Source organism: Cibotium barometz, chromosome 9 (assembly GCF_041138505.1).
Source record: "Cibotium barometz isolate CiBa-2024 chromosome 9, ASM4113850v1, whole genome shotgun sequence".
NCBI classification, from domain to species: domain Eukaryota; kingdom Viridiplantae; phylum Streptophyta; class Polypodiopsida; order Cyatheales; family Cibotiaceae; genus Cibotium; species Cibotium barometz.
In genome coordinates, this window is record NC_141054.1 from 30,128,524 (window position 1) to 30,139,988 (window position 11,465).

Here is an 11,465-nt window from a genome sequence, read left to right on the forward strand (position 1 = left end):
AGGCTGAAGTGGGCTTTAAAGGCCATTGCAAACGAGGCTTGATTTTTGATGGGCACCCTTGCGTTTCTAAATTGACTGGTTTGATGATGTATAGCAAGTTTTTTTGTACTTCAACGTAATTTTTGATGGGCATATTAAAATTTTACAAGTATTTTATGGCCAAAATGCTCAAAAAGTAAAGATTGCAACCATAAAAAGAAGCTTACCTTTGAAACCCACATTTTGTTGAGTAAGTTGCAGGCCTTGAATTTGTACGTTTTACAAGTTCAATCAGACCTGAAATCCACAACTCTGAAATACAGAGAGTGCGCGTGTGGTAGAGGTGGGTTTTTCTCGGGTTCTTGTAGCGCGAGAGAGAGGGGTTCTTGTATAATCACAGAGGGTGTTCTGCAGAGTCTCTCTCTTCTTGTCGATGCGACAAATGGGTTTCTTCTACTCTTTCTTAAAGAAGAGTCTAAGCACTACCACCTCGTTTCCCACGACAGGAAAGGGTTCTTGTCACGGTTTCCACCATCACCATCTTCAGAGATCCTTTAGCTGCAAAGCAGTGGTTCTCCCGCGCTTCGGAGGGCCCGAAGTACTGGAGGTTCGAAGCAACGAGAAGCTGCCAGACCTCGGCTCCAGCGAGGTCCTTGTCGCCACCAAAGCTGCTGCTGTCAACCCTCTTGATGTCCGGGTGAGTTGTTACCTTTCAACCCATTAAGGTCTAAGGCCATATAAACTTTCCTTAATCATATCATAGCTTAAGCTTGTTACCGTTAATGGAAAATAAGACCTTGTAATTCTGCTTAATCACATCAATCAGACTAGCTTACGCTTGTTTGATGTAAGTATGCTCACATACCATTTAGGTCAAGGCCTTGCAAATTTAACTTAGTCATTGTTATAATAGAAATGAAACACAACTTTGTTTGATATAAGTAACTCATAACCATTAAGCACATTAAGCACATTACCTTAGGCTTGTCACTTTCCTCACTGCAGTGAAAGAACGATCACATTGTATGATATAAGTGAATGCACTTACTATGGTGGAATCAATCATCCAATCAATCACGACCAGATTAATTTATGTATACTGCTCAATATTGCAGAAAAAATAAAAACCAAACACAACATTGTTCCTTGCTTGTAACTAGAAACTAGTATGTAATTTAGCTCCACATTGTTTTATGGCATTTTCTTTGGGCCCTCACAAGAAGCATGTGTGTATGAGGACTATAGTAAGTTTTCAAAGGTTTTGAGGTCTATAGGGGGTCATCTTTTGAAAGATCCAATAGGGGCAGGGGTGTCTGGATCTCTGAAGGGACTCTGTACTGTCCTTAGTGACTTTGCATGTACGAGGAGCCAGCAGGTCTTGGTGACGGTCTTTGGTGCCTTGTCTTGGATCTTGCTGTGTCCTTTAATGTCACATGGGCTGAGGAGTATCTGCCTGAGTCACCTGGGGGGGAAATCTGTGATGGATGTTTGTGTGGTGTCCGGCATTTCATCCTGCTGCCTTATTAGTTTGTCTCTATGGTGACTAAGTCTAGCAGGTATAAACCTAGACATTTTTGATCTCTGTAATGCATCACTCGAGACACAGCCCAAACCTCTATCTGAAAAGACAGTGGAATCATCCTTGTATCTCCGTCCTTTTATCTCACAGTAGAGTGGGCATCAAAATGTAATGCTCCTCTGCCTGTGTTTCCCTAGTGCTACATAATCTGCATGTCCGCCTCTTGCATAGGATGTCCGCTGCACTCCCCGTCTCCATCCGAAGGGGATGTGAAGATACTCTGAACTGGCCATTTGCAGTCCTCATGGCATGGGACATGCCTGTGGAGATACTTGTTGGTTTGCATGAAACGCTCTCTGTGGAACTGAAGTTTAGGAGAGCTCAGCTTGGGATATTCATCCATGTCTGGTCTATGTGAAGCCCGGTCAGATCTAGGTGGATGACGTGGTTATCTCCTGCCATGAGAGATAAAGGAAAGGGGATTCTGAGCTGTGGTCGAAGAAGGAGATAGTCCATTTTAATACCATGTGACTCAGGACAATTGGTAGTGTGTGCATACCAACAGCCACTATGACCCTCTGACATCTGTGCCCACTTCCTCAGCTACTATGATCTTCTGTGCCAGAGGACTCCAAAGCCAGTGGTGGGAGGTGATCTCTATGCAATGTGTGCTGTAGGTTTGTGATAGTTTGGAACATGGCATTGATAAACGGAATGCAGTGATCATGAGTGAGAGCATCATAACCTGCAATCTCCTCCAATCTCCTCCAATCATCCACTCCCAAGTCTGGCCCCAACATGCAGTCCCGTACATCACTGCTGGGCGAAGTATCAAATAATCAACATATGATACTAGTTTCTTGGGTGTGGAAGCACTGCCTCTCCAATCAGGCTAAAGTTACATATCCTCTCACTAGGCATTTGTGGACGCCCGGTTGCATAGTAAAAATAGATAGAGAGAAAGAAAGAAAGAAAGAAAGAAAGATATATTAAGCGTCTACTAAAGACCCAATGGGCCTATGAGATCAAAGTGAAAAAAAATATCCAAGGCATATGTCATCATGGAACAGAGAATAAAATAAAACAAATCAAAACTCTCATTGGAGTGATACAAAACTGTCCATGGAAATCTCATCCTGGAATACCAAGAGCATAAAACATGAAACATGAGAGGAGCATCAGCCCCCAATAGATGGTTGTCACATGCGTAAGCTTTGAGAGTATTCTTTCAGTCCTAAACACCTTGTAGGAACATGTAGATGCAAAACGTATACAGAAGATGGAGAGGAGAGAGAGAGAGAGAGAGAGAGAGAGAGAGAGCTGAGTTTTCAGAATATTCAATGTAGTACAAAAAGGTGTACAAATCTGGCAAGCCATAGGCTGCCCTTGAAAAGGTAGCAAGACATAGTCTAACCCTAGTCTATGATCCAACACCCAAAATGGTGAGAGATGCCTCACAATGAGCTATGTGCCGCCTTATATAGGCTTTGGAAGCACAATTGGAGCGGCCGACCTAGTGTCGGCCAGGTCACTAGACAAATAATTCCTTTTTCTGCAGCATACACAAGAACCATCTCTTTATCTGCTGGCCGACAGTCTCCTGATCCATCCAAATGTCTTCCTTGCCAATACTAGCTGCAGAAGCTCCTGAATATGGTTCTAAATTTGATCTTTATCCGTTGCCCCTTGAGGGATTTGCTGTGGGATGAGCATGCACATGACATCCCCTTTTGCTACACTTGATGACGGGATTCCAACTTCTGACCTAGGATGATTGTCATCATCCCTTTGTCTCCTTATGGATGACTCAGCTTGTCATCCTTTCCTTCTTGGCAACCTTTTCATTGAAAACCCCTGCAATGTTCTCCAATTCCACTCCAAATCTGATGAAGATCTGTGAATCTATTCCACTTTGTCCCTTTGTCTTCTTGCCTTGTCCCTGAACTGTTTCTTTGGTCTTCTTTTCGTGAGTATTGAGTCTAGCACTCTCACTCCACCCCTTCGAGGATCATCCTCCCTTGGAACTGTTTTCCTGAAAGCCTTTCCTGGTATGCCCCAAGTGGCATCCGACTCACAGGGCTGCCATTCCCCTTGGGTCTTGTGGACACCACCAACCAACCTCCTAGGATTTTCTTCCATGTCTTGTGTTACTCTCCTCGGACTGTGTACCTTCATCTGGGACACCATTAGTGTTTAGCCTTGGAGCCTAATGCTGATGCTGTGATATCAATGTCACATGCGGAAGCTCTAGGAGTCTTCTTTCAGCCCTGAACACCTTGCAAGAACAAATATATATAGATGCAAAATATATATAGAAGATGGAGAGAAGAGAGAGAGAGAGCTGAGTTTTCAGTATATTCAATGTAGTACAAAAAGGTGTACAAATCTGGCAAGCCATAGGCTGCCCTTGAAAAGGTAGCAAGACCTAGTCTAACCCTAGTCTATGACTTAACACCCAAAATGGTGAGAGATGCCTCACAATGAGCTATGTACCACCTTATATAGGCTTTGGAAGCATGATTGGACTTGCCGACCTGTTGCTGTTAGCTAGGTCCCGGGACAAATAATCCCTGTTTCTGTAGAGCCGACACAAGAACCATCTCTTTATCTGCCGGCCGATAGCCTCCTGGTCCAGCCAAATGTTTTCCTTGCCGGCCAGATGGTTGTGTTGTGTCGGCTCTGGGAGTCAACGGTAGCTCTACCAGGTGCCCAGAGTTTGAGTTGGCCCCCAGAGCCGGCCCCTATTGGGCACTGATCACGTGTCCTGAAGGAAGGCAGAAATGAGGGTTCAGGCGGCCAAGGTGTGACATGTGAGGGATGAAGACCGTAGTAATCACAACCTTAGTCTGACTTAACTGCACTTAATGATGTTTAAGAGACAAACAGATATGTGTCAATGCAATGCAGCTATATTATATGAAGAATGCGGTTACAATGAGATCCAGATGGATCTGTAATGCTGAATATGCTGCCTATATGCTGTAAATGCGGGCTGAACTGTTGTCCACTCTTTCCCTTGTCTCCTGGGAAGGAAACGCTGAAGGGAGCTTTGGGAACAGAGGCTGAATACTGATGAATGATGAAACGCAGACCTGAATGGCTGATTCTGGACTGTAGGCTGCTGCGTATGCTGAATATGATGCTGAGGGAGATGCGTTTGCTGACTACAACTGCTGAGGATGATGCGTTAACTGTAGATGATGCTGAGATGAGGGCTGATGCTGATGATGCGTTACTGTGCTGCTGCTGATGCTGAAACGCTAGATGATCCAAAGGATGATGCGCTTCATATGAAGAATGCGGTTACAATGAGATCCAGATGGATCTGTAATGCTGAATATGCTGCCTATATGCTGTAAATGCGGGCTGAACTGCTGTCCACTCTTTCCCTTGTCTCCTGGGAAGGAAACGCTGAAGGGAGCTTTGGGAACAGAGGCTGAATACTGATGAATGATGAAACGCAGACCTGAATGGCTGATTCTGGACTGTAGGCTGCTGCGTATGCTGAATATGATGCTGAGGGAGATGCGTTTGCTGACTACAACTGCTGAGGATGATGCGTTAACTGTAGATGATGCTGAGATGAGGGCTGATGCTGATGATGCGTTACTGTGCTGCTGCTGATGCTGAAACGCCAGATGATCCAAAGGATGATGCGCTTCACTACTGAGCTTGCTGATGACTGAATGGATGGGCTGCCATACTGAATGGAGAGGCACCTGTATTTATATGGGTGAGAGGTTGCTGGTCGGCCAGATGGGCTGCAGTCCGCCAGTGCATAACTCCCGTAAAATACCATAAAATACCATAAATGTTAGTCGGCTGTCCCAATAATGCCTGATAAATGCCTGTAAAATGCTGATTAAATGCTTGATAATATCTATGATGCTAATGATGCCATATGATGATGCCATGTCATTGTACACCTGACTGGTGTGCACGTGACATTAGGGCTCTCTCTCCCTTTCCTAACAGGTGGGGGGAACGTGGATGAGGGTGGGGCGGAGAAGCTGCTAGGTGTGGAAGAGGCTCGTTGCTGCAAACCAGTCCTCAAAGCCAATGTTGATATTGTGGAGGGGGCCCTCTAAGAAGATCCATTGTCCCCTCAAGAACATCCAATGATCCCCGGTGTCAAGGGGTCTCCGCAGGTAGGAAGGCGCGAGAAAATGCGGTTGATCAAGAAATCCTTTCAAGGCTCCTCCCTGGGTTGCAGTCCTTGCACGCATAGTTGTTTCTCGTACGCGTACGAACCTATTCGTACGTACGAGTCGTACGGTACGATACCGTACGAATTCGTACGATATCGTACGGTACGAGTTAGGTTTTTTTTCCCCCCCCCCCCCCCCCAAAAAAATTTTTTCCCTTGAAAAAAAATTTCCAAATGCTTAAAAAAAATAGAAACCCTGCTTTACGAAGATCCCAAATGCTCGCAATACTTCGCAACTTTCGTGTCCACTCAGTATTCCATATGGGGTTGTGGAGAGACCTAAAAAATCTGGCGAGGTAGACTGGTAGTGTACACTTGATTGGTAGGATGAGAGAATCTTGCTACATCACTTGGGGATCCCTGGTATAGGTAGGCTAGACAATTAGATTCTCAAGTTATGCACAAGGGAGAACATTTGGACATGGCCATTTTGATCTAGAGAGGAGTCCCTAAACTTATCACCCTAGATGCACTCCTCGTATTTGTGCAAGGACGGTCCCTTAGTCATAAACGCTACACTGGGAGACCTTTGGTGTTGCATTACCCATCCAGGTTCTTTTTTGGAGACAATCGGGAGATCCAACCGGGAGAGACACATATCCATGTACTGGTTTCTTAAGCACTGTAGACTCCTCCCCTCCCAACCTTCCCTCACATTCAAGCTTGAAGCTCCATAGCTTGTAAGTGTAAAAAATAAAAACCGTATTTTATCGTACCGTATCCCAAAATTTCATATCGTACCGAATATTCCCGTACGGTACGGTACCGTACCGTACCGTATTTTCGTACCGTGACAACTATGCTTGCACGATCAGCTTGCCCAAAAGGGCCTTGCTTTGGGTTGTGGGATCTATTAAGTCTAGGCCTCCTTGAGTTTGAGGCCGAATTAGGACGCATTAGGCGAGCTCCTTCGCTCGAGCTGGGCGACCATCTCCTCTAGACCAAAGAAAGTTCGGGAGGGATCGAACGCTGCAGCTGCCCAATGCAAGAACAATGGAAGGTCCCGCATGGAGTGATGTATACCACATGGTAGCCAGAAGAACCTGATTTGCTACCACCACTCGCCCTACAATTGATAAACGGGCAGAGATCCTTCTCTGAATGCTTAGGAGGAGCGAGGCTATTTGTTGCTTTACTGAAATATCAATCAACTTGGTGCCAGGTCGGGCTGGGAGTGTTACCAACCCAGAAACCACATGACTTGCGCCAATTAAACCTTGCCCCTGAAGCTGGGTAGAACTCCTTAACCGCTGCTCCAAAGCGGTGCAGGTTCCCTTATGACATTGTGAGGTAGGCTGTAGTGTCATCTAGCAACTCTTTCATAGTGCAACTAGCAACTCCTCCATAGTGCAATTGGGTATGTCACATGTGAGTGCACATAGCGGAAGAAGATAAGCACTAGTGTGCTGATCTGAGCAGTGCAAGAGAGAAGAGAGAGAGATGAAGCAACTATGCTGAAAATAGTGCAATGAAGCGATCCCGAGCAAGTGACAAACTAGGCTCATAAGTGAGGGACACAAAAGATGACCAAACTATATGAAAAGTGAAGAGGCTAGCCCACCTATATATAGGTCATGAGGGCTGGCCGACTGGAGCAAAGCAACTGGCTGACTGGACAAACCAGAGCTGGCCGACTGGAGAAAAGACACCCGACTTGGGAAAAATACTAGGAAAATATGGAAAAATAGGGGTGGCTAGCTCACAACCAAGGGCCATAAAAGGAATCCAAAGGGGACACCATACATGGGTAGAATCTGGGGATGAATATGCTAACACCCCCTCTCAGCACTAGATGCTGAACAAACTTCAAGAAGCCGAAGAAGTCATCCTCTGTCAAAGACAAAAGAAAGCAGCAACAACAGGTACCAGGAAAGCTCCACAAGCAATCTCCTCAGCAACTCAGCTACAAAAGCAACAGAACAAGTTGCCAAGTACACTGCTCCTCTGGAAGAAAACAACCATGTAGGTTGCATTGTGCTGCACCAAATAATGGTGCCAAACCCAAATGTAAACACAGTGTCACAGAAATCCCTAGAAGCTTGCAGCTCCAAGAAGAAAATACCCTCAAAAGAAAGAGTCTTATCTGCTCCAACTCTGTACCAAGAGTAGCCCAATGCTGTACAAAACCACCCTCCTCGAAGGTCGGCATCGGCCATATGTAAGAACTCAACTGCCCCCTCTGAAAACTGATGTCGGGAACCCACAAGCCCAACCAAAACCAAATCCCAATTCTTCAATCCTTGGAAGTACCATTGGGCCCTAGGCACGGTCACGGACACACCTGACCACAATCCAGAACCTCACACAGAGTTAAGGAAAATATGAACATTCACAGTAGTGGTAATTGAAGTAGTAGCCTCCTCAATAGCATCACACATCGTAGAAGTAGGCTCCTCCATAGAAGGCAAAGGGACCAGCAACTCATCCCGGTCACTGGTTGTCGAAGAAAGAGTCGGAGGTGAAGCAATAGGCGACAAATCCCCCTTAGAAGCTGTGAGCAAAGATAGCCCACTGTCTTCCTCAAAAACATTACCAGAGATATCATCCTGGCAAGGAGAAGTATGCACAGAAAGTGAAGGCAAGGCAATAGGAGAAACAAAATCCTCAGATGTTGTGAGTAAAACTAGCCCACTATCCTTCACTGCAGGAACATCTCCAAAAGAAGTATCCACAAGATCACTGGCTGCATAGCACCCAGAAGTAGAAACCATTTGCCGATCATTGGCATCACCATATAGGTCACAAAGCAAGTGCCACACATAGAAAGTAGAAGCATCATAAGGTGCATGGATAAAGTGTCGAAGAACCGAATCTTGACAATTCAGGAGGAGAAAGCCATAGATCTGTCCGTCAGTCTTCCTCCACCGACACACATCCTCCGCAGAGGCAAGGTCCGGTAAGCACCGATTCTTGTACGAGAGAAACTCCATCAAACCATACTCCCTGAGAATAGAAGTAACCTGCAACTTCCATGACTGAAAGTTACCACCATCCAACTTGTTTGCCTCATCCAGGAAATAACAAGAAAGTGGTACGGGAGCCAAATCTGAAACTGCAATCGTTGATCCAACCAATAGGACCAAACCTCGTAAGATCAAAACTGTCCAAATCAGAAAACGCTGATGTAGGTCCCTTCCTCCCACCAAAATGCAGCCCTAAGAGGCTGGACAGCACCCGAAAATTATCATGTAGCAAAAAACGTAGGAGCTTCTGTCAAGTGTACCTGCAAGCTTGAGGCCACCAGAAGAGGGAAGCAAAAAAAAGCTGATTTGATATAGAGAGAAAAAAACAGCCACACAGAGCCTGGGAATTTGCTGTAAGAAGGTGCAAGAGGGAAAGGCAACAACTAAGACAGTCCTCACGAGAACTCGGGCTCTCCTAAAGAAAAACGCACAATCTCAGACGAAGAAGAAGTGTCCACCAGAGGTACCAAGGTTGCCACCAAAGCCGGAATCACCACTAGAACCCCTCTGCAATAGGTAACGCCCATTGGAGAAGAAAACGTAGCCAAACAAGGGGCTGCAGACCTGAAAATACAGGTCGACCAGTTCCACACTCCTGTGAAGAAAAAACGCTGATGAGAAGGTACCTTCAGGCTGAAGCCGATGAAGCCCAAGTGAAGGTAGAGTGATTAGCAGCAACTGTCCGGAAAACGCAGCAACCAGAGGGCTGCAAATCTGAAAAAAATGCAGAGGTGAAGGGGCTGTAGATAGGGCAAAATCTGGGGCAGCAGAGAGAACTCTGAACCTAGAGCGATGATACCATGAAAGAGGGCATAGAGCGGAAGCAAGATAAGCACTAGAGTGTGGCAGTGTGCTGATCTGAGAAGTGCGAGAGAGAGAGAGAGATATTTTATTAACGTCTTGGGGTATCCTCTGTCATCCCAACAAAATGAAAAAGTACTGAATTAAAAAGCTGAATCTGGGTGTGCAATAAGTACAATGAGTGGGGGAGGGGATGGAGCTCTACTACTAGGAGAATGCAAAGCTATATGTATTATGCATGGAGTATACAATCATGATATGCAACCTAGCTAGCTCCATCCTGTACCATACTGGGAGTATAAAATGGTATACATCAATGAAGGGGGTGTCCACAGCTCCCTAAAGAACATGCCTGGGTTTGCTCTGAAGCGAGCCAGTCGCTCCGCACCCTCTCTGTGAAACTGAGCTCTGATCTCTGTCATCTCTCTCTGGTATAGGCGTGGTGTCCGAAAGCCAGGTGTCCTTTGTCTCTTGCGGGCTATGAGTGTCTCTGCTCTCTGGAGAGTAATTCCCTGCTGTGTAGGGGCTGGGAGTGGGGTGGATCTCTGAAAAAATGTAGTAATCTGTGTCTGTCATCCCCCCTTTGGAGCTGTCTGAGCTTGTAATGATGTCTCTCTGTGACGCTGTATGTCTAGAATGAATCTCCCCAGTATGCGTTGGTCTGCTGCCTCAAAGAGCTAACATAGGGAATGTGGCTCTCTGAATAAAATGGGATATCTCTCTCTGATGGCTGTATATGCTCTGCATCTGCATAAATAATGCTCCTCACTCTCCACCTCCTCTTTGCACAATCTGCATACCCTCTCCTCTCGGGGGATCCGTGCTGCTCTGCTAGTCTCGATCTCCAATCGATGTGATGAGAAGCTGACCAATAGCTACTCGAGAGCTGTGTGGTAAAAAGCCCTCCATGTATCTAGGCCTCTCTATAAATCCATCATCAGTGATACTCATGAAGTGATCTCTGTAGTACAGCATCTTCGGTGGAAGAGGCTGTGTAGGCGATATCCATGTCTCTCGTGTATAGAGTTGCCATAGGTCCTGTCTCAATACTCTGTTCCTCTCACTATGAGAGAGACGGATACGTGGTGCATCCCTGTCATACTGGAATGGTGGTAGATGATCCATGTCTAGGCCATGCTGTGAGAACCAATGTGTGATCTGTGCATACCATGATCCTCTGTCTCCTGCCTCAGCCAGCTGTCTAGATGCCTCAAAAGCTCTTTATGACAATCTGTCCTGTGGCATCTCTCTGAATCTGTCTAGCAGGCATATAGTCTGGAATATGGCCTCTACCATCATAGGAGGCGCAGCAACCTCTGCCCGGATAATGTCATGAGGTACTGATGGTTTGCTGCGTATCATGCGTGCCATCATGAGGGCCTATGGTCTCTCTATCTGTGTCCACCAATGGGTAGCAAGGCGTGGCGCCCATACCGCTGCTCCATACATCAGTGCTGGTGTGACTAATGTGTCAAATAGCCATCCCTTCGTCTGGGGCTCCTGAAAATGCGCCTGGTGGCACTGTCTCTCTAGCATAGCCAATGCTGCGGGGAAAGTGGGCATCCTTGCTTCACACACCAATGGTGCTAGCAATAGTCTCGGACATACCTCCTGGGCATCTGACTCGCCCAAAAACCTGCTCATATAATGCATAGATGCCCCATGTCATATTTGCTGGTATGCCAAGAGACTGTAGGCGCTGAAAGAGCCTCTCTCGGGTACTGTGTTAAATGCCTTGCGGAAATCCACAAAGCAGCAATAGAGCTTTCTCTTCCTCACTGTGGCCTGATCAATCATACATCTCAAAGTGAATACATGGTCAGTGGTAGAGAAAGCTCTCCTGAAGCCTGCCTGCCCTCCCTGATGAGCGTAAACCTGCTCGCTCAGCATATAAGTTAAGCTCTTGCTCCAACACTGCACCATAGAGTTTGGCCAACACGTGGCCAACCATAACCGTCCTGTAGTTTCTCAGATCGAGCATATCCCTTGTTTTGTG

General features: G+C 46.2%; 1 protein-coding gene across 1 annotated transcript in view; it reads left to right on the forward strand.

The window, feature by feature from the left end:
* The first annotated feature begins 203 nt into the window (after positions 1-203).
* The window catches only part of LOC147635442 (GroES-like zinc-binding alcohol dehydrogenase family protein), a 52,840-nt gene continuing 41,578 nt past the window's right edge, over positions 204-11,465 (forward strand). Inside the window, exon 1 of the mRNA XM_086802703.1 lies at positions 204-676. Coding sequence (XP_086658829.1) covers positions 413-676 — 264 coding nt within the window. The 5' untranslated portion in view covers positions 204-412. The remainder of the gene's footprint in view (positions 677-11,465) is intronic.